Source organism: Galeopterus variegatus, unplaced genomic scaffold (genome assembly GCF_000696425.1).
Source record: "Galeopterus variegatus unplaced genomic scaffold, G_variegatus-3.0.2 Scaffold5607, whole genome shotgun sequence".
Taxonomy (NCBI): domain Eukaryota; kingdom Metazoa; phylum Chordata; class Mammalia; order Dermoptera; family Cynocephalidae; genus Galeopterus; species Galeopterus variegatus.
This window is the reverse complement of record NW_007731718.1, coordinates 127,122-151,128: the sequence shown is the minus strand read 5'-3', so window position 1 is coordinate 151,128 and position 24,007 is coordinate 127,122. Positions and strand designations below refer to the sequence as shown.

At 41.3% G+C, this 24,007-nt stretch overlaps 1 protein-coding gene across 1 annotated transcript; it reads left to right on the top strand.

The window, feature by feature from the left end:
• Positions 1-1,937: 1,937 nt before the first annotated feature.
• On the top strand, positions 1,938-22,026 carry SCHIP1 (schwannomin interacting protein 1). Its single transcript, XM_008589715.1, has 7 exons — positions 1,938-2,003; positions 8,471-8,477; positions 10,332-10,477; positions 11,328-11,525; positions 12,453-12,576; positions 15,180-15,273; positions 21,389-22,026. The coding sequence occupies exons 1-7, from the start codon at positions 1,938-1,940 to the stop codon at positions 21,438-21,440; spliced, it is 687 nt and encodes a 228-aa protein (XP_008587937.1). The 3' UTR covers positions 21,441-22,026.
• The last annotated feature ends 1,981 nt before the right edge of the window (positions 22,027-24,007 follow it).

Here is a 24,007-nt window from a genome sequence, read left to right as displayed (position 1 = left end):
ATTTATTTTTTTCTAATGCAGTAAAATTCTTCATTGAGTTATAAATACCTTTCCTTTTTTACAAAAGCACTCAAGGGATGTCAGAATTTTTTCATCAAGATGATAGTCCAAAATGTACGATAGCACGTGTTAATATTAGTTAGATAATCAGAACCAGGTAAATCTTATATGAATTTACTACTCTGAAGAGCTCAATACTCAATTTTAGATGAGGTCGCGGACTTAAAATTAATTGGCCAAGTAATGGATTCTGAAGTGGTGAGCTTACTTTTTAAGGCAGGGCCTGCTAAGGTGAGTGGGATCTTTGGCAAATTAATGGAGTGGTCATTAGTAACAGACTTTAGAAAATCTTTACTTATTCACACATTACAACTTGATCTGGCATAGTGGAGAAAACTTTCTCTGCCTTCTTCATTATTCTTTTCTCAGAGTAACCACAAAATAAATCTGATTCTCACCTCTCTTCTTACCTTACCCCAAGACAGATTTTATTTACGTATAATTGTAAACACAATCTAATACATTCTTTTTCATAAAGTATGCACTGGGATGGTGTGACCTAGGATAGGCTATACCCTTTGCTCCAAGTGCTGAATATTATGAAAAACAGAAATTCCCCAGAGAACTTTTGAGCAACTGCTTTGAATAATGATTAGTGTTTACTTAACCATCCCAGTATCCGCAAATCAAAACTCATTTCTGTCTTGGCGTTATGAGTTTACTGGTGAATGGTTGAGACAAGACCAATAATAGACACCTGCCACCTCCTTTTGTGTCTGGGCTGGAGGACTGGAGGGCAGGAGGAATGGGGGACACCTTAGCGTATGGAGTTATCAATTGAACCAATAACCCTGAATCTAGAAAGACTTTAAGGAAATAGAATTCATAGGGGCTTTGAATGTGAGGAACTAAGAATCTGTATATATAATCTGCCACAGAATCACAGGTCAAACTGGCATCATTTTGCCAGGAAAGGGAATCATCCTCTTACCTCTAGCTGTAGTAATATTTGTATAATTTCCTGGAAGAAGTAAGCAGAGTAGTCATATCTGCCTGGCATGGGTGAGGAAAGAGATTGTCCTGTTTCAGATCAATGCAATCCGTTCTCTGTAGCATCTTTCTTGAAATAGTAGTTACATAGTATAGCAACCAATTTATAACATGCAACATATCTTTAAAACTTTGCATTAATCTCATTCATAATAATTTGTACTAATTATTTGCTTAGAAAACCTTCATATAAGTAGTTCCAAGGTATGTGGCATTGCAAATGGTAACTTACAAACTCTTTTTCTTTGTTTATGCTATTTGAAAAGCCATTGGGTATTCTATAGAAAACCTATCATTTTTTTTAATGCCCTTCTCCAAGGACTACCTCTGATATTCTAAAATATTACACAATTTCAAAAGCGAAGGAAGATTTGAAGTGGATCTTTTGAGGAGTAATAAGATTAAAGTGGCAAAACAAATTTAATTATGTAAGCAATTCTTCTCTTTCACAAACCTGAAAAAAAAAAAGCAAATTGGTGTTTGTAGAATTTTCTTTGTCTAATAAATGGCCTCACTTTACAATAATGCCAATGACCTCAGTTTAATTAGGTGCAATTAATTTTGTGCAAGCTGAATTTGACATCTTGCTAGAGGCATAACCAGCTGTACCCTGTCTTATGATTTTTTTTTTTTTTTTATCACCAATGAGAATTCAATTGCCTGAGCTATTGTAAAAGGGTGGGAGGCAGGGAGAAAAAAGGCCACAGGGCTGCATTTTATATTTAAAAATGGCTCCGGTGGACAGTTGAATGTTTAATTAAAAGAGCTTCTAGGAATTATTTTTCATTGGTGCATCATCTTTGACAAGTTATCATGACTTTATTACTATAAATTGCACTCCCTTTGGACATTGGTCCCACACATGTGTCTGGACATACACAGCGCATATGAGGACTGAGCTTGAGAACGCGCAGCAGTATTCACTGCTACTGGAAAACACTCACCGACCGCAGGTGAGCTGTGTCATCTGGAGATTTAACACCACCCTTTTGTTCGATCTTTGGAGGGTAATGGGATTGAGACTGGGGTGGGAAGGGATGTCACTAGCTGAATCAGAGTCCATCCAGAGAATTGCTCACTTATAACACATGCTTCTTGCTGCCCGCAGATCTCCCACCACCCACAGCACCCTGCCAAAGACAAAAGCCCAGCCTGACTCATACACAAGTCACTTCCCTGCATAGACATGGTCTGAGTCAGACACAGCCATCCTCTCCCAACTGTCAAATACTGAATCCTACTCACCTTTTCTCCAACACACAAGCACTAGTCATCAGCTCTCCTGTTTTCTCTCCTTTTTCTTTTTTATTGCTGCTAAATGCCCACACGTGGCAACTCAGAGGTGCTCAAAAGAGAAAAATCCAAAGTCAACTGAATCTCTTCCACCAAAAAAATTTAGGTGTATTTCCTGCCATTTTTTCTGTACATACATCTCCCCATTTTTTGTATAAAGTTGTAGTCACACTGTAGCTACTGTTTTATAGCCTTTTTTTTCACTTAATACGTCAGGAACATTTGTCCATATTACTAATTGTTCTATTGTGTGCATTTTTATTGGCTGCACACGAGCCCATCATATATTTCACCATAATGTACTAAATCAGTATCTTATTGTTAGACATTTGAGTTGTTTTCAGCTTCTTGGGTTTTTTGGGGTTTTTTGTTTTTTGTTTTTTGTTTTTGTTTTTTTCATCTTCTCTTTTTCCCTCTCCATTCATGAATTTATTCCATCCTTCTTAAAGTGCCCTGGCCTCTCAAGACAGATTCTCCTCAAGTAAAGTGCCAACTTGTGACCTTGTGTAAGTAAACCTCAAAACCTAAGGCTTTGTTTTCTCATATGTAAAACAGGGCTCACAATATTTATGTTATGTGTATCTGAGGGTTAGAGGTAAGATATGTAAAGTGCCAGGCACGTAGTAGATGCTCAAAAATGGTAACTCTTTTTATTTCAGAATATAGGTTGCTTGGAAATCATTTGTCATTGGTTAAGATGAAAGCCACATTTGGCAGCTAGGAGAGATGGCTGCTTTATTCCTCATATCAGAAGAAGCCTTGTTCTAATCTTCTATTCATGCTAGAGAATATTTCTATTGAAAATGCAGTCTCCCAACATTAAGATCCTGTAATTCCAAATTTAATTACATAAAAGTGGTCATTAGTGAAGGAAATGGATGCTGATGTGGAATTACAACCAACAGCTGTCTGAGGAATGCAAGTATTTATAGCTCTCTAGAGATTTGGGTTGGGATGCAGGGGCTGATGCTTTTCCAATGAAAAGCTGGCAACTGGTTGTTCCCTTTTCTATTAGTTGTTTAAGCCAGTGAGAAGATTCTGTGGCCATGTGGTATTGGGTGCCTACCAGTCACCATGTGAACATGTGCAGATGGAAGTGTTCAGAACTAACCTTAGAAGAGGAAGCAGAAAAAGAGAGTGTTGTAGGATTAGAAGATGAAAACCAGGGCCACTCACACTTTGGCTCCCTTTGGAGCTGCCTTCGCCTTTGGAAAAGCCAAACACCTGGGTCTTGTAAGATGAGAGATCAGGATTGGACATAAAGAGATACGATGTCTCTCTCCCCCTCCCTCCCCCCATCCTGCTTCGCCTTTGGAAAAGCCAAACACCTGGGTCTTGTAAGATGAGAGATCAGGATTGGACATAACGAGATACGATGTCTCTCTCCCCCTCCCTCCCCCCATCCTGCCTTTGGCACATAGTTAGAAACTACCCTTAACTTCTCTGGGCACATAACTGCTAGAGAGTCAGCTTTCCTATCTCTCTCCTGTGTTTGTTCCCCCCAAACCCCAATTCACTAAGACCGCCTTTCTTCTACAGTTCCCTGATCTTTCAGTCTTCTTGATTAACACTTTATCAATGTCCAGGTAGCAAAAGTGTTCATTTTCTCATACAAGTATAGTTCAAAAAGTTTGTGGAAAAATAGAATTAAAATATGATATGAATCTTTCCATGAACTTTTTGAAGATCCCTTGTATATAAGATAGGGAGTATCTACTAACTGTTTTTTAAGTTTCCTTCCACATGTCTATTCATATATTACAATTTAATGATCTAAGCATTTGGTACCTGTTGGAAGACCTGGTTTTTATTCCTGGTTCAACTGCTACATATTCAGTTAATACAGAAGTCATGAACCATAAGATGTCTTCAGGGACCAACAAGAGACATAAATGAGTGAAGTAGCCCAGATAAAAAGCAATAGGGAGTAGTGGAGATTGTAGCAAACTACACAGTGTATGCCCTGGCCAAAGGGGACAGCAGCTACTCATCACCAGCCTATTGGTGCCATGGAGTTTACAGAGCTATTATTGCCTGATTATCAAATGAATGAATGAGCGAATGAATGAGCAGTTAAATAACCCTTTCTCTACGTTACATAGTTATAAAAATCATTTATAGTACTTTTGCATGTGTGATGATACATGTTGGACCAGCAATATTTGCAGCTGTTATATAAATAACATGTTTTTAAAGTCCAATAATCATCCTATGCAAAAGAAAGTTAACAGAATTCCATTAAAATAAAATAAATCTTCGTATTTTCATAATAAACATTGGGAAACAGAAATTTTGCCTTTCTTTCTTTTTTTTTTTTTTAATGGTAATAGGCATTTCTGTAACTCTCTTGGTAAACGTCAATATGGAAGTCAGTAGAGAAAAGAAGAGGAAAGGCAGGGTTTGCAGAATGGGAAAAGTATTTTACAATTTATCAAAGGGTAGCAGTACCTCATTTTAACCTACGTACCTCAACACATCCCATAGAGATACCATCATACATGCAGTACTTCTAAAGCTTACCCAAACCTCAGTTGTTCCCACAGTCTTTCTTCATGACAAATTCTCAGAAAATAAAATGTGTTTATAGCTGCCCTTAGGTAGTTACAATCCATATTTTATGCTTCATCCCCTTTGAAATTCACATGAAATAGAAAAAAAATATGCTATAAAAATATGGGCGATTATTCATTCTGTATAAAACCTTTGACTAGTACATCAAAGATCCATTAAAATAAATGGAAAGAATATATTTTAATGGCTCAGTCACAAACTAGTTGGGAATATTGAGTAACAAATGGCACTGCAGGGCCAGTGGCTCTTGAGCCACCCTGGTCATAGACAGATATGAGCAATGCATGTTTGAAACCCATAGGCACATGGGACAGTCTTCTTGCTTTTGCTAATGAAAGCCATACAGTTGCTTTGAAATTATAAGCAAGTACAGGAGGTATACGCCGTTTAAAATTAAGTTTCCAGACACAGACAGGATCTAATAAATCCAAACCTGAGGTTAGATGTAGCATGGGCGAAAGCCCATTGGATTCAAATATCAGAAGGCCAGCCTGTAGTCTCTTGCTTTGTGATCTTGTACCAGTTACCTGTTGCTACAATGGTGATGTGTGTAATAAAAAGCCATTCACATCAGTAGCATACAACGATAAGCCTTTATTTCTGCTTAGGATCCTCTAGGTCAGCTGGGCAGTTATGCTGAGCTTAGCAGCTCTCAGACGGGCTTGCTCATGTGTCTGCGGCCAGCTACAGGTCACCGAGATGCCTTTACTGCCCTTGGCTGGGCTCTCACATGTCTGGAGCTTCAGTTGGGACAACTGCTGATTGAGCTCTGGGCTGCAAAGTCACTCATCTGCCAGCAGGCTAGCCTGGACTTGTTCTGAAGGCGGTGGCTGGGTTCCCTGAGGAGGACACTCAGAGCTGGAACACCATCACTTTCAAGTCACAAGGCCAGCCTGGGAGCAGGGAATATACTCTGTCTCTGGATGGTAGAAGCTGCAGTCACTTTGCAGAGGGGGCAGATACAAAGGATGGGGTGGAAAGAATTAGGACCATTTTACAATCAGGCTGTCACAGGTCTGGGTCAAGTCATATGACTTTTCTGAGTAAACATTCTCATGCCTGTAATCCACAGGTGATTAAACAGTCCAAGAAGAGAATGTATGAGAACATCTTTCTTTTTTTTGTTTTTTGTCTTTTGTCTTTTTCCGTGTCTGGCAACGGATCGCAACCCTCAGTGTTGCCCCCGTACCGGACCGGGGACCGGCAACGGGATTGCAACCCTCGGCGTTGCTCCAGCGCCTCGCTCAGCCAGTGAGCGGGAACCGGTCTGTATGTGGGATCCGAACCCTCGGGCGGGAGCGCCGCCGCACTTCCCAAGCGGCGCACCCATCCAGTGCGCCACCGGGCCGGCCCGAGAACATCTTTCAAACTAAAATTCAGTGCAGCACTTCAAGTGAAGCGAACTCAGGGGCAGTGGGCAGGGTGATAAAATCTTACCAAAGAACCTTAAACATTTATACATAATTGCTGGTGTTCTAAGCTGGTGCTGGGAGAGTCCCACTTCTAAGACCAGAAAACTGCAAATAGTTATGGGATTCAGAAGTAGCCTCAGACCAGTGCCAGTCACCACTACCCAAGGTTAAGGACAAAGGCCTGATTGACAATGGCTACTGCCCCTCTAGAAGTTACCAGCAAACTTTAGGACCGTGGCATTGTTTCTCTCAGGCAATAAACTGGTCTGGTCTTGGACTTTTGAAAGAAGTGTTATCTTTGTACCAAATCATATTAGCACTTGGCTGGGTTTTTGAGATATCCTCTTAGTAGTAAGGAACTTTTCATCTCCACAATCCTCCCGATTCCATGCATATGTTCATAATATCCTGGTAACAGTAGTTGGAAGTCAGTGCAAGCATTTTCTAAGTAAAAATCATTCTCACTGTAAATGCCAAGCAGACATCATCGCTGAACAGCCGCTTGACTAAATGCCCTCCCGCTCCTGGCCAATGGGCACTGTCACACGGGAAGCCACTTCCACTCACTGAGATGTCCAGAAGACATACTTAGTCTTTATCTCTTCATGTTTCTGAGCATTCTCCATCAAGAACAGCCTCTTCCCAGACCCTCGGTGTGCTCCCTGTCAGTAGCTCCAGGCATGTGGCACATGAGGGGGAAGAGATTTCTGGGATAGGCAGAAATAAAATCGACAGGCAAGGCAGACTTCCAGCAGCCTTTCGCACACAACATTCTGCTAAATGCCACTTGAAACGTCAAGTAACCTTCAATTAGATACCTTGAAATTATATCTGTAATTAACAAGGTGAGGATCATGTTTTTGTTTCCATCTCAGACTGTGCTTGAGAGATCCAGGAAAATTAGACCCCCTGCAGTCTGAATTTTGCAAGACTGGTTAAAAGTAAGGCCAGCTACACTGCAGTGTGAGGGACAGAGGCTCAGGGAACTCCACCTTTCAGAAGTGAGCCTCAAGAACAGCCATGCATCCCCAGGGCGGAAAGGGACCCGGAGCAGGGGTTATCTGTTCTTTGACCCTGTGGCACAGAGGCCTGCACAGCGCAGGTGGCCCCACTCACCCCACAGGCAGTCGCTGCTTGGCTACTGTGGTTGAGTTTCCCAAAGCCGTCTTCATCTTAAAACCCTCTTAAAGGCTGAAGGCAAACAAATCCTTCTTGAAATCTGAGCCCGTTTTAAGATGTCTTTACTAAAATCCCCTCTGAACCATTAGCTGTTATGTCATATAATTTCCTTTTCCTGAGAGTAACATTCTTGGTGATTACCAGTACAAGGAATTATAAGTCTCACCCTGTAAGAAGCTCTGTTCAGTTTCCTGTGGCGATAATGTGGTACTAAGGCGATTTTCTGAATTTCTACCTGAGGCAGTTTTTCATTTCAACCCGACTACTAAACGCTTCCCTTTTTTTTTTTTTTTTTTTTTTCCTTTGCCTTTCCTGACTTAGAAATGCTGTATAGGATGGTGATTTAGGTCTGAGTTGATCCTTCAAAGAAAGGTCAGTATTGGGGCAGAACAACAAAATTTATGATCAGGCTTTCTTCTGAATGAAAATATATATTTTTGGGCATTTGAAGTTTTATTTTGTAATGGTATTGTGGGTTATTTTATGTTTCTGTAATTAGCGTATCCAGTAGCCAGAAACTTCTTCTCAAGACTTTATTCAATAAATAGAAAATGCTATGTAATCCTAGATTTGAATTAGGGTTAGCCTTTAAAATGCTTCTGATTTAATTCGCAGTTTTCTTGTTCATCATCTTCTAATTCATAGATCTTGAGTTTTATTATTAAAAACGAGTTTTTATCTTTTTAGACCAAGTACAGACATTAAAAATTTTAAATTTACATGGTATCAAAGTGTAACCTGAACATATTAGATTTCTCCAGGAAGAAAAATAATCCAATGGAAGAAAGTTAAAAGAAGGCAAATCCCAGCTCAATAAAAGGACAAGTTAAAGACAGCTCAGGTACACTCTGTTAGTTGATTGTGCATCAGGGATTGCTGTGACTAGCAAGAAGCATTAGAGTTAGTGGCTTTAGAGGTCCCTTTACAAAGTCACATTACCTCTAAAACTGTTTTCCTTCGTTTAGGCTTTCAGTAGGTAAAGAAAGAGGACAATTGACATGTATAGAGCACCTACCCTGTGCCGGGCTCTGAACTAACTCTTTTAATCCTTCCTGCAAAATGTTGGGTTGGGTATTATTCACCCCATTTTACCAAGGAGGAAACAGGATCATAGAGCTTATGAAATATGCTTGGGAAGGGCCGGCCTGGTGGCGCACTGCTACAGTGCGCTGCTTGGGAGCACGGTGGCGCTCCCGCCAAGGGTTCGGATCCCACATACAGACCGGCCGCTCACTGGCTGAGCGATGTGTGGGCGCAGCACCGAGGGTTGCGATCCCGTTGCCGGTCCCGGTCCAGTAAGGGCGTGACACTGAGGGTTGCAATCCGTTGCCAGACACGAAAAAAGACAAAAAGGGGGGAAAAAAAAAAAAAAAAGAAAGAAAGAAATATGCTTGGGAAAAGAAGTGAGGATTCAGAACCTAACTCCAACTGACTCTAAGCACCTTGAGCTGATCACAGTAGAACATGTTGCCTTCTAAACCCCACCCGACCTCCTCACCCTTCGCCAAGCCCTGGTCCTGGAAACTTGCCTGTGCCATGAGGGCAAAGAAACAGAATTGGGCTTACTGAGGGAAAGGCTGCATTTCCTTACAAGGGCCATTAAGCTGGGACTTCCAGTAATTATAGAATTTAACAATAGGTGGCAGTGCATACCCATAACAATTATGTGCCTATGTTGTTAAATCAGTAGATTTTATTTTTCTGTATTATGTGTTATTTTCTTCCAAAGAAGCATTTTAAATGAGTCATCTGAGCAATATCTGCAAAGCATCCCTGACATTGGACTAAAAAAAATCAAATATAAATGTCAAATATCCAAGTTGCTCTTTGCATTTCTCCCTCTGGCAGTAATAATGATAGAGCAAATTCTGTGCCCTCTGCCCTAGCCCAGCTTAGATAAGCCCCCTTATGATCTCCCCTTGCTTAGGAGCCTCCTTTTGCCTTTCCTCTCTCTAAGCAACTAGAGATGCTAAGAAAATTACTTCTTTAAAAACTTTATCACAGAACAGTATTGAAATCTGTTCAACTTCAAAAGAAGGTTAGGACAAAGAGTTGGATCTGCAGTCTGCTCGAGTATATAGCAGCTGCATGGCCTAGTGACCCTTTCTGACTACATTTCCAACAACATCATTCCTGGAGCTTCAGGATTCACCCAAACATAATGAGCTCCCAAGAGGTCTCCATCTCTGAGGCTGTGTGTGCGGGAGGCAGTCTGTAGTCCCTTGCTGTGCTGGGGCTGTGCCTTTGTCACTGGGTTTTGGGTTTCCTTATGTTTCTCTAGGGGGAACCTGTAGTGTTTTTCTTTCTTAATGACATAAATGGGCTCCCTTGGTTGGCTTTTGGCAACTGCCTCAAATAAAGGTTTCCTTCAGATGATCCTATTCTGTCTACTTGGGAAAAAAGGAGTCTTTAAAGAGCGGTAGCCTTGGGATGCTGGCCTGGCTTTAGTGAGCTTCTTTGGATTGTCCCCCTGGGACAGGACCCTGAATGACACCAGGCAGCCTTATTTGGCCAAGAACCCCCTTCATCTTGATAGACAGGACTAAAAACTCAATGACTCAACACACTTTTATTGTGTGCCAGCTATGTGTCTGGTATTGTGCTGGGTGCTATAATATGCAGTCTTAAATTATTTTTCAATTAACATGAAATTGGTATGAAAAAAACTAAATAGACTATTGGAAAATCGTCTAGTAAAATTATCATTTATAAGTGGAGAGTGATATTGGTAACTCACTTCTCCATGTGAAGAATGTGCAAAACTACTTCTATTAGCTAAATCAGACAGTTCTATTGGCTGCAGCCAGATAACAAATAGCTAAGTAGAATTTCTGTCCTGTTTGTTTCTGCTCAGACTACAGAGTGGGATGAACCTGCAGATATGCTTTGTCAACGACAGTGGCAGTGATAAGGACAGTGATGCTGATGACAGCAAGACTGAAACCAGCTTGGACACCCCCTTGTCTCCCATGGTGAGTCCAAACAGGTATCAGCTGAAGCTTGGTGTTGTGCTTACCTGGTCGTTTAGCTTCTTTTCTATTGTGAATTAGGAACGAACATTGCAGAGATTTTAAAAAAGAAAATCGTGGCACTGCATGCTCCTCAAATGTGACAATGATTGGAAAATCAAAGTTGTGATACAATAAGGATACATAAGCTATGGTAAAGTTAGCAGGTACTTTCATATTAAACCGTAAGAGAAATCAGATATGCTCTTAAAAATTATAAAGGGAAAATGTGCTATATACCAGTCCTTCCCCATTGGGCTTAGAAATGCAAGCTTTATGAGCTCGTTCCTTTCCTACCTATTACAAAGGTTGGCTGGATAATCAGGGGTGCTCACTGCTGGAATTCTTTCCTCTCTGTCAGGGCTATCACCTTTTTTTTTTTTTTTTAACCAAAGATCAGCAAACAGGAAACCATGTGGTGCAGTGCAACTTCAAAACATCACTGGAGACCTGAGACCCTATCTACTCTGAAGGCCAGCACAGTGCCTTAGCTCTGCATTAACTATTTTGTTTTATGTGGTCACTTCAAAAAAGTTTTGAGACCAAGTATCAAAGAAATGTTTCACATTTGTTAAAAATATATTTCCCCTATTATTAATGATACTCCTCTTTCTATTTATGCTAAAATCTGAGTCTGTTATAAAAATAGACCTTTTTGTATGCTGAGATTTGTGTAGGCTACATCAAGCAGCAAGTCAGGGTGATGGAGGGAGGTCTGAGCTGCTCTGAGAGGGCTCAGGGGACGCTGTAGCCCATCTCTAAACAGAGGGTGACATGTGCAGAAAAGCTCAGGCTGCTCTTTTTCCCTTTGCAGAGCAAACAGAGTTCTTCCTACTCCGATAGAGACACTACTGAAGAGGAATCCGAGTCCTTGGATGACATGGACTTCCTCACAAGGCAAAAGAAATTGCAGGCTGAAGCCAAAATGGCCCTTGCTATGGCCAAACCAATGGCTAAAATGCAAGTAGAAGTGGAAAAACAGAACAGGAAAAAGTCTCCCGTCGCTGATCTTGTAAGCAGTGAAGGCTGAACCACAAGCGAGTGCTTGGGGATGGTAAATGGTTGACACCGTCCTCGTCCTCGTCCTTTCCCAGAATTATGCAAACTTGGGTTTCTCCAAGGCAGTTTGTAAAAAGCACTGTCATTGAGAAACAATTTTGTTTGTTTGTCCTTTCTACTGTAGCACTGAAAGATACCTAAGCAACAAATTTCACAAAAGTGCACTTTGCTCTTGACACATATCTACTTTGTTTCTTAGGGGCAGTATTAACTGTCCTGGGAATATTCAAATTGCTTTAAAGCAATCTCGGTTTTAGAACATATTGACTGTGGCACACTCACTATTGCTATCATTCTCATTCTCACCTTTTAATGAAAACAAAATAGCATAGTAAATAAGAGCCCTGGAGTTTGAGTATTGACCTGCTACGGGGTTCTGGGCAAGGTACTCAGTCTCAGTTTTCTCATCCATAAAATGGGGATAATAACACCTGTGTCAGAGTGTGATTGTGAGGATTTAGTGAGATAAAGCATTCAAAGCACATAACACAGTGCTTGTAGTATGGTATAAATTATTAAATAGTAGGTAATATTATTAATTTTACCCATGTCATCGATACTACTATGATCCCTGGCAATTCCTGGTAATTAATTTATGGCTGTAATAATTGACTCATGGATATCACAGCCTGTATTAAAAACCACTGAGAAAGCTTTTGATGCTGGCAGTGTAGCATTTTGATGCTGATAGCATATTAGGTAATGTGACATGTGTGTAGGGCCCCACTCTGGGAAAGTCACAGACTGGGAATGGTGGTAAGCACAGAACCTGAACTGAAGTGGATGAATGAGGGGGATCTTTTAAGAGAAAACTGGGTCTTACATTCAGTGTACTTGCAGCTCTGTTCACATCTACGTTTCTTTCCCTTTGTATCTGCAGCTGCCACACATGCCTCATATAAGTGAATGCTTGATGAAAAGAAGTTTAAAACCCACTGACCTGAGAGACATGACTATTGGGCAGCTACAAGTGATAGTCAATGATCTCCATTCCCAGATAGAAAGTAAGTGTAAGATATGCTTGAAAATGGGATATTTCATGTTAACTATAATGGGGTAGTGCCACTTTCTGGATTTAATTTTTTGGTACAGCATTTCATTGGTTCTTCCTGTGTGCTTGCAAGGAAAGGAGAATCACAAGGCTCTGTTTTGGTTTTTTGTGTGTTTGTTTTAACTGTAAAATGTTCAGAAGCTTTGAGAATTTTTCAAGGCTCACAATGCTGTAAGGTCCTTTTTATTTCTCTTAAATCCCAAACTCCAAAAATAGTGCATGTGTTTGACTTGCAACATCTGTTTCTAGAATATAATTTGGTAGTTACAAGTCATTTATTATACAATTATACCTTTTACTTTACTTGTATATATATTTAAGTATCATCATCAATCAAATCAAATTGGACTTCTTTTGTGGTACTCTAGGTGGTAGAAGTATATGTGACCAGTATGTGAAAATTACAGGGTAGCAGAGCATGGGCTTTTCGCCCCAGAATAAACAGGGACCTCGAACAGAAGCATCTGGAGGGGTGGGAATGAGTGGTTCTCACTCGAGGTGATTGGTCATGCAGAGAACAGGCAGTTGCTCAGCCCAGTGAAAGAAAGAACATTCTCACTTAGGCAGTGTGATTAGGCCAGGTGAATTCACAGTCAATCCCTCCAGCCTCTGGAATGTACAGTTCCATATAATCCTATGACCTTACAGATTAAAAGGAATCCACAAGACATGCCAACTATAAACATTCAAACAAACCAAGTATAAAAAGTATTTATGAGCCAACTGGGGATATTTGAACATTCACTGGATGATTTATTTAAGATTTATTTATGTATTATTTTAGGTATGATAAAGATATTGTGGTTATATGAATTAAAAAGAAAAAGCTCCTGTCTGTTAGAGATACATACTGAAGCATTTACAGATGAAATAATGTGATGTCTGGAACTTATTTTAAAATAATGCAGTAGGAGAAGGAGAGAGAGATGATTCAAGATTGGCCACGATTTGATAATTGTTGAAGCTAGTTAGATACATGGGACTCATGAAACTGTTCTCTCTGTCTGCTTTTTTATCAGTTAAAAATTTCTGTAATAAAAAGTTTGAAACTTAATATTGAAAAAATAATTACTGTGCATTAAGGGTTCGGATCTGCGGGCCCTCCACTGAGTGGTAATATAAAAAAGACTACCCCAAGAGCACACTGGAAAACAAAATTTTTCTGCTAGGTCCAGCTGAAAAATTCGATGTGTTCAGTGCCAAGTTAATACATTCAGTATTGTTTTAAAATCAAGGGAAAGGGTTTAACATTTTAATTAAGAAACCATAGATTCACAGGAATTTTTTTTTTAATTCTACAATTACATTTTAATTTTAGTTGAGAATTAATTACTAGGATTGGTACTCTTTCAAGGACTGAAAAGGCTTTTTACCACTGAGACATCTTCCTTAGACTTTTAAATACTAAAATTGCCATCTAGCCCTTTTCAGGAGTAGATGAAATTTTAGACCTCTTTGTATGATTTTTTTCTCTTTCTAAAACTGGAAACGATTCTGAACTAAAGGCAGATAAATGCATCGTTTGAAGTGAGGATCTCTAAAAGCATTTCTGAGGGGGACCCGTGAACACCCCTTACTGTCTTTTGTTTCCCTGCTTGGAGCTCTGGCTAGACGGGTGCTCTCCCCTATGTGTCTAGACCTAGCAGTTCTAATTTTTAGCTTCTCTCAGGGCAAAAAATAAGAGAGAAGCCTTTGCCTGTTTATATTTTTCAGAGGCAGGAGCCAAATTCACTCAATCCACTGATTTCAGGAGGATTAGAAATGTTTCCATCTAATATATGTCTTATTCCTGGTATAAATCTTAAGGAATATTTTCTTTGGCATCCTGTTGTCCAGAGATTTAAGGGGTAATTTCACCAGGACTTACATATCTGACTACTTGACAAATCTGACTTCACAATATCCTTGGATAATACTTTTTCCTAGAACAATCTGCACATAAGGACCCTCTTTCCTAGGGCCCCATGAAGCCTTTGAGCATCTCTGACATACCTTCCTCTCCAGCTGGGCGTCTGACATGGTGCTGTCAGTGCCCGTCTGCCTCTCAGTGTGCTGGGAGCATCCTGAAGATGAAAGGTGGAAAACTTAATACACTGCAGACTTCATCGTTCACATTTCTTCGAAACAAAATCTTACTTTTTCTAACAAGCCAGTATCCCAACAGCTAACAATTTCTTTTCCTACTTTCAAGTGAATGTAATTGGAAATACTTCTTACTTTACTCCTTTTCTTCCTACACCTCTATAATGATGTAAACACATAGCGTTTCTCCAATTGATGACTTCTCCTGGACTTACGAGAAGCTAATATAAGAAATCTAAATTTATACAAAAATATGATTTTCTATTATGTTTACCAGTTTATATGTAATTTTGTATCTATGATACGTACACAGATGAGGGTACTTCAAAAAGTTTGTGGAAAAATAGAATTAAAAGATAATACAAATCTTTCCATGAACTTTTTGAAGTACCTTCATTTTGTGGTCTGTAAATAGTTACACGTTCTAACATGGATCAGTTTTCTCTATTTTTAAATGCTTTTTCTTCGCCCCAGGCTTGAATGAAGAGCTGGTCCAGCTGCTCCTCATCCGAGATGAGCTTCACACAGAGCAGGATGCCATGCTGGTGGACATCGAAGACTTGACCAGGTCAGTGTGGCTGCATGCTTTTTAAAGAGGAAAAGAAGCCCAGGGGTGTCTGAAATTTAAGAAACTAGCTCTACAGAACTTTTTCCTTTACTTCAATGAAAAATTCAATTAACCTTTGCTGGAGTTAGCTATATAAATGGAAAGGAGCAGCCAAAATTCTTTCTTACCAAATGCCATGTTTCTTAACAGCCATCCTCCCCTTGTGATAGATTATTGGTGTGTTAGAATTTCTTACACCTGCACCTAAATCACGTCAACACTTCTAGCCCAGGAGGACTTTACCTTGAAAGACTTAAATTGGCCTTAAGCCATTCCACGCTGGTGCGTTTCCAACACATGAGCAACCACATGGTGGGTGCTACAAAGCGGCAGCAGCTCTTATGTGACCCGGTTCCTGATCACCTCTGCCATACCCAGAAGGCAGGGACGCTGGCATCTTTCCACAGCCCCAGTGCCACCAGATTGTTCTCAGCATGGGGAAACTTCAGGATGTGAGTTTCTAGCTGGGCTTAGCTCCAACTACCTCTCTGTAAAGAAGTAAAGAACACTTTCCTCCCTAGGGGATGAGGAAACTAGGCTAATGCTGGTCCAAATCTTGCATTTCTTAGTAGTTTTCCTCATAGAAAAGCCTGTTACCGTAAGTGTATAAAGTCCATGAAATGCTGTAAACATTTCCGTGATCACATATTTATTATGGCACCTTTTCTGAGACAGTCCATATACAGTCTTTAAACCAGGAGGCAGCATTTATCAATCCCAGAAACGGTATTCAGATAGTAGAAGAAAGAACACTGCCTGACACAATAACAAGGAATTAACTACATGACCTGCAACCATTCCAGAGAAGTTTGAAGACATATGTAGTGATAATGCTCCCAGCACCTACCACAGGACCTCTTCTCAATATATAATGCTGGGTAAAATCATTTTCTAGGGCCGGCCCAGTGGCGCACTGGATAAGTGCGCCGCTTGGGAAGCGCGGCGGCGCTCCCGCCCGAGGGTTCAGATCCCACATACAGACCGGTTCCCGCTCACTGGCTGAGCGAGGCGCGGGAGCAACACCGAGGGCTGCGATCCCGTTGCCGGTCCCCGGTCCGGTACGGGGGCAACACTGAGGGTTGCGATCCGTTGCCAGGACACGGAAAAAGACAAAAAGACAAAAAAAAAAAAAAATCATTTTCTAATGATGCAAAACTATGGTTAGGCTTTTTTTTTAAGGCCTATGGGAAGCACTCTGTTTTGTATGTTTTAGATATTATATTGCCTCATCCCTAACTGGAAAAAAAAAATTATAGACCTTCTCCAGTAACACTCAAATAATATTATTGCCCTTTACAAATGTATTCAGGCACGGCACCAACAACAACCAAAATAGATGCCTGTTTGTTAGCCTAAGAAACGTGCATACGGGTATTAAAGATTATGGAAATTAGTGGTATAATATACAACCAGGATCTATTTTCTGAAAAATACGTGAACTCTTTTGTAAACTCTGTGATGTGCTTGTGGTAGCAGGGACCTTTCCTCTGCCCCTCCAAGCAGGGTTGGCATGTCTTATTGGCAGGAGGACATTGAGAGGTTCCTCCCCTTGTCCCAAGATGTTTACTGATCATATAGGCATGTAGTGTATGTTTTTATACCTTTCAGGTGGTGTGATCATGGGGAAACAGGACGGGCCAAGCCATGGGGTTAAAAGGAAAGGAGTGACTAATTTAAAGGTGTTGGAGAAACCCTTTAAATTGGAGCAGTCCTGGGATAGGCAGGGACATGATATCCCTGCACAGCCTTCCACTTGATGGGGAGAAGCCTCTTCGTGTATTCCTGGCTGCAGAAAAGTAACTCTGCTGACAGTGGTGGGGCCTGAGGCTACTTAAACATCCCTAAAGGTAGCAGTCCTGGAGTCCTGCAGCCAGACCTCAGAAGGCTGAGAGTGTGGCTTTAAGGACTGCTGGGAAATTTTGTTCACCTCTTCCTTTACCTGTCCAACCCCTACCATTCCAGGGGTTTGTTCACATGAGTGGTTCTCAATATTGACTGCACATTTAAACCACCTGGGGAGCTTTATAAACTACTGATGCCTGTGTCCCAGCCCCCATAGATTCTGATTTAATTATTATGTGGTGTAACCTGGGCATCAGGATTTTTTAAATCTCCTAGGTATTCTAATGCACAGCCAAATTTGGGAACCACAGGTCTAGGTGATGCATCTTTGGAGAAGCCCTCCCTGAATCCCCAGAGTCTTTGCTTTTTAACAGCCATCCTCCCCTTGTGATGGATTGTCAGTGCATTAGAACTTCTTTTTTTTTTTTTTTGTCTTGTCCTTTTTTGAGACTGGCCGCACCGCGCTCAGCCAGTAAGTGCTGTGAGCGCACCGGTCATCCCTATGTAGGATCCAAACCTGTGGCGGGAGTGCTGCTGCGCTCCCAGCGTTGCACTCTCCCTAGTGTGCCACAGGCTCGGCCCAGAACTTCTGACACCTTCACCAAAAGCAGGACTGTCCCCAGGAGAGCTGACCCTAAGCCATTCCATGCTGACCACTTCCAGTACGTGAGCAAGCACATGGTGGGTGCCACAAAGCAGCACTAGCAGTTATGTGGCTCAGCTTCTGATCACCAAGATTGGATTAGAACCCTCTTCTTTGTGTTCCTGGCCACACTTCACCCTTCCTCTGCAGAGCCTGATGGCACTGTGTTGTTTTTGTCTGCTGTCTCTTCCCACTTGACTGTAAACTCCCTTAAAGCAGAGACACCATTTTCATTCATTGCTGTGTCCCCAGAGTCTAGCACAGGGCCTGCCAGGCACATAGTAGGTCCTAAGTAATGATTCTTGATGCAAAGGAGTTCTTATGAGGCTTGAATGAAACAAATCCTAATAAGGACTTTCGTATAAATTGTTGATGAGAAATTTGTTTTATGGACTGAAACATTTTCCTTTCCTTTTTAAAAATTTTAATGACATTCACCTTTGTTTATATGTCTCAAAATAACACTCCACTTTTAATATTTTCTGAAGCTGCTCCCTATCTGTTCTTCTTTCCTTCTCAGAAAATCCTTCAATGTATGTGTGTATGCACACACGAATACATATTTTAAAACTGCCATAAGAACTGTAATTTAATTAGCTACAGTGAAATCATAGCTCACTGGATATCAAAATATTTTTTGAGCTGAATTTGCTTAAGCGAGGTACATGGGCTACTTTATGAAAATGATCGTGGTTCTTTTGCACACATCAACCGGGCCATGAGATGGTCTGCATAAGGGGTAATTTTTCAAGGAACAGAGGACAGATGATATATCTTTTTCCTGAGTTCCTTTATTGTTAGATGAATATTGCTATTTATTTGCGGGCTGCTGAGTGTGGCAAGGGTGCTGTTGTCACTTCCCTGTTTCTGAAAGTATTTGTGGTTTGTCTTTTCTGTACCATGGATATGAGACATTCGGCTTAAATCCAATGAGTTAAACTTGACATCACTGACTGCCCAAGTCCAGGCAGCACACACAAACTGTTCCTGAATCCTTTATTACCTCTGGAAACCACCGCCTTAAATGATTTTCTCTTGCCAAATTTATCATTTCTTAAAATCATTCTTCAAAACCATTGACTTTTGCAACCTTCAGAGCCTCCTGTTCTCTGGGAAGTGTTCAAGTGATGTAAACAGGTTGGCCATGCCCACCCCTCTGTCGCACCATCCAACCACTGGATTGGCCTGACTTTGGGCTCATGGGTCATAGCTTGATGACTAAGACTCACCCCAGCTGCCCTACCCTTACTGCTATGGCTATGCCCTCCAGATTAACTGAGGGGGAAACACTTATGCAAACATGGAAAATCTCTCCATCCGCAAAGGCCTACCATTTGCTAGACATTAGCTTTTCTAAGAGTGAGTTAGAATGTTGGCTCCAGTGTCTGTCAGGACCCTTAGTTAATACCTAGATCTGTCTGCATGCATGTGTTTAGACAAAGTAGTTGCTCAGTTACTCTCTATCCAAACACTTGGTTTTGACTTTTTGTTTAGCCCTTATTTCTACCTGCTGTTTCCATGTTTGCTATTTGTTCCTTTCTTGTCTGTCTCCATTGGACCATTTGCTCCACAAGAACAAATATCTCATTGTCTTGCTCACCACCAAATCCCCGGTACCAGGAGTAGTGCCTGGCACATAGAAAGCACATATTAAATATTTGTTGATAAAAGTATCCCAGATATTTACCTCTTTTCATTTTTATTTTATTTATTTTTTTTTTTTATTGAATCAAAATTGATTGTACGTATTTTGGGGGTTCAACATTGAGATATGTTGATCAAATCAATATTACTAGCATATATATTAGTACAAATTGTAATTATTCTTTATGCCCCTTGTCCAACCTCTCCCCTCCCTCCTCTCCCTCCCCCCTCCCCCCTCTAATTGCCCTAGATTTCTTCTCTCCTTCTAAAAGAATAATAGTTACTCTGTTGATTTGTTGCCTAGATGATCTGTCCAATGCTGAGAGGTGTGTTCAGGTCCCCCAATATTGTCATAGAGCAGATGCTTCTCCTGTCATTCTGGAATGGGCTTTGTGGAGAGAGACATCCTCTTCTTTTCTTTGGTCTCTGCTGGTGACTCTTCTTGTGTCAATGCACTCCAGTGGCTGGTAGACCGTCTGCATGGTGGTTGTAGCATCTAGCCGCTTTTGCAGCAGCCATGATTATTGTGGGGACTGTGGTGGGCCAGCCACATGGAGGTGATGTTTTTAGCATGCTCCTTGGTGCTGGCAGTGTGTCTGGTTGTGGGGTGTGTCTGGTCCCCAGATCCATGCCTTGGGTCTCCGGGCAGGCCCCAAGGTACTGGTGCAGTGTGCCTGGTTGTGGGAGGGGGGGTCCAGTCCCCTTCTCCATGACTCTGGTCCCCAGGGAGGCCCCAAGGCGCTCGCATGGTGTGCCTTGATGTGGGTGTGGGGTCTGGTCCCCAGCTCTAAGCCTTCAGTTCCCAGGCAGGCCCCAAGGCATTGGTGGTGTGCCTGGGCTGGAACTAATTTGTTGTCCTTTGCTTACTTCTAAAACAGGGGAACTTCCTGTGGGAACCAGTACTTGAGCTGTGTGGTTGAGCTAAATTGCTGCTTTGCTGCTGTTTCCCTAGGTTTAGGTTTAATGTGCAGCTGAGGGTTTAATGGTTGACCTTATAGGTACTTCTGGCTCTCCAGAGACCCGGTGGATCTGGATTGTGTAGAAACTCTGATCTGGGCCTGAGTTTTTTCCTCAAACTGCACCCCATGCAATTCTGCATTCCTTACCAGTCTCCTCTGAGTGGTCCTGCACTGATTGGAGGGTGGGTCAGCTGTCCCTTGCTGTGTCACAGTGGGCCTGTCTCCCCCACCACCCATGCTTCAAGCACTTCCCATGGGATGGGCCATGTGCCAGTCCCTTGCAATGACTCACTGGCCTCTGAATGGCTCCCTTTTTTCAGGTGTTCTGGTTCCTCGCTCTTGCATGGGTCCATGGGAACCCTATTAGTGGTCTTGCTGTCCTGGGAGCTGCCAAGGCCCTCTTCTCCCCTGCCACCTCCAAGCAACTCCATCCGAAGGGCACAGCTGTGGTTTCTGCTGACTCCTGCTCCATGCGCTCAGCAGCTCCAGCCTTAAAGCGGCCACAACCCAAAACACTCAGAGCAGTTTTTTCTTTCTCTCATTGTGGTTTCTCCCACCTTCATGCACTCCTTAGGTCTTGCCTTCTCTTCCCCTGAGCTCCAGCGGCCCCAGCTTAGCTGATGTTACATTTTTATATTTGTAAATTGGTTGATTTGTGGGAGAGAGTGATGCTGGGAACCGTCTATTCCACCATCTTGACTAGAACTCTCTTTTTGTTTTTAAACACACAACTTTTCTTCTGAATGGTAGTAATTTCTCTAAGTCTCAGGTTCATGCAGTGGCTTACTAAATAAAAGGAATTATACATAGAGTAAAAAATTAAAGAATCTGAATGAAGTATTTTTTCTTGATTCTCATGCATTTCACTATGAGTAAGTCAGTTTGGAGGATGTTGTAACTATTGATTGAAAAGCTTTTTAGATCTTTCTTAGTAAATGTAAATAGGTGTATTATTAATTGCTTAATAATTGTTTTATTAATTTTACAGACATGCTGAAAGTCAGCAGAAGCACATGGCAGAGAAAATGCCAGCAAAGTGAAAAGAAGCCATCCAACCAGAGGACAAACTAGAATTTATTTTGCTTCTGTGGTTGTAAAAATGCTATCGCTAAAGGTGGCACAGAAACAAATATCAGTGTTAGTCATTGATAATGTCTGAAGCTTAATGTCCAGTGATTGGCCTTTGCTTCTTAATTTATTTTAATTTTTTACTTGTGCCACTTAATATCAGGCATTTTAATAAAATATTGTTACAAAAAATGTACAGTACTTACACCATCACAAATCATGGTTAATCAAAGAGGGTAGTTTTAACTTTATTTTTATTTGTTTAGAGATTTTAAGTTGGAGCAGTATTTTACCATTGACTACTTTCATTCTTCACTGTAGTTTTAAAGAGGAACTGTAAATGACGGTGCTATACTAGTAAAAAAATACATGCCTGCCTCGTAGTGAAGTTGTAGCTCTCCATGATATGTATATTTTAATCAGTTTTCAACATTTTGTGAATGTTGACTACCTGAAGTTCATTTTTAGATGTGCTATTAACATTCTGTTGGATTCAGAGGATTCCTTGAAAGTTTTATGTATAAATATGTAAAATAAAAATGAAAACTTTGTTTCATATGATATCTTTTTGCTCACTAGCAAGCCCTATGCTGACTGCATTTTCTCACTTTTCACTCCTTTGCAACCAAATTTCCCATCGGGAAGCTTCTATCATTGAAAAAACAAATTGCTCCAGAGGACAGGCATGGCAGCGAATTGCCTGGCAGACTGTGAGGGTGTGAATGAGTGTGAGTGTGTGTGAGAGAGAGAGATCCAAAGAAGGCCAAAGGTCAGTAGCATCAGAGGTGGCACTTCGTTCTTGCTGAAAGTTGTCAGTGTGGAATTTTAGCACTTTACCATGTAATAGCTGGTGGTCCTGTTAGAGACTGTTAATGCATCAAAACTCCGTTCTCCAGATTCACCACATGAACCAGTGGTGCTTGCCTTTGCTCTGTCCCCAGGCCAGTTGTTGCAATTTTTTAAATTTTAACCACTTCTGTTGATCTCATGAAAAAAATTCCACATCTAAAGTAGATTCCAGACTGTTTCCCAATAAGTAGAAAGTGGGTTTATTTAGCTAATGTCCATGCAAAAATTACAGAACCATAAACTAAAGCAGAGATGAGCAATTCAACATTCCAGCACCACCCACAGGCCACCTGATTTCACTATAAGGTCCATGATGTAATCTGAAGTTAGAGCTTTAGAAAACTGTCTTCATTTTCCTTTCTCAAAAATACTCAGATAAGTATTGCAAGTGATTAAAAAGTTGCCAGTTTTCATAGACAGTCTTCTATTTAACAAAATAGGTAATCTTTTTTTTTTTTTTCTTTTTTTCTTTTTTCGTGACCGGCAACGGATCGCAACCCTCAGTGTCACTCCAGTACCGGACCGGGACCGGCCACGGGATCGCAACCCTTGGTGCTGCTCCCGCCCCTCGCTCAGCCAGTGAGCAGGAACCGGTCTGTACGTGGGATCCGAACCCTTGGCGGGAGCGCCACCATGCTTCCCAAGTGGCGCACTACAGCAGTGCGCCACCGGGCCGGCCCAAAATAGGTAATCTTAAATTGTAACACTGCTTGCTTTTTATCGGCCTCAAGGAAGTTATTTCCATTGGAATGGAAAAAGAATGCAGCCCATAAATAAATTTTGGTCTTTGAGAGTTGGCTTTTGAGCAGGACACGTTGCTGCTCACCCCTGATCTAAAGGGTGGGACCCTAAATTATATCTGCTCAAAGGTCTCTAACTGGGCCCAAAGTGATCCCAGCCCTGCAAATCTATGCACAGCTGCTGGACCTTTGCTGCTTTAGCCAGGTGAAAATATTGGTCAGTAAGCCCATGGTTCTCGTCTTTAGCTGCACAGTGGAATCACCCAGGGAATTTGAGAACCCATTGATGCCCTGGATCCCACCTGACAGACAGCCTTAATCAGTCCAATGTGTAGCCAGGGCTCTGAGACTCTTTAATGTCCCCAGGTGATACCAACGTTGAGAACTACTGCTTTAGACTTTGTTCTTTTTTGGCTTTTAACCATGTTTTTCAGTATCTAGTTTTTTTCTAATTAAAAAATATTATGTCCTATTAATTTGGAACTTTGGGGGAGAGCAGACCTAGGAAATATGTTATGAAAAATGCCTGTGCCCAAGTAAGAGAAGGTAGCGTGGCCATCTAAACCTCCTACTGTGGCACCCACAAGCTGGAGTCCTGACATGAAACTTCGCCCACCACAAAGGACTACCTTAATTTTTAAAATCCTTACCAGAATTGCCAATTCCAATAAAAATTTCGAAATGAGTATGTGTTTTTAAGCAATACATTCTCTCTGGCTAGAAATATGTTCTGAAAAAATCTGTGGCTTCTCTACTCTTCAAAGTGTTTGAAGCCCATAATCATAACTAAAGAGCCTATAACTTGAGAAGGAAGAAAATGACATTACGCCCAGAAAGGGTCCTTCAAAGTACCTCTGGGGCTGAACCGAGCTAACAGTACAGCAGTCCTTCTTCCACCCCCTGAGACCCTCAAAGGAGAGTCACATTCAGTTTAGCAGTGTCCCTTTCAC

Coding starts and splice junctions, on each gene's coding strand:
- SCHIP1 (XM_008589715.1), top strand. CDS start 1,938: ATGAGGACTGAGCTTGAGAACGCGCAGCAGTATTCACTGCTACTGGAA. Junction 11,526..12,452: donor AGTCTCCCGTCGCTGATCTT/GTAAGCAGTGAA, acceptor TTGTATCTGCAG/CTGCCACACATGCCTCATAT. Junction 12,577..15,179: donor TCTCCATTCCCAGATAGAAA/GTAAGTGTAAGA, acceptor TCTTCGCCCCAG/GCTTGAATGAAGAGCTGGTC.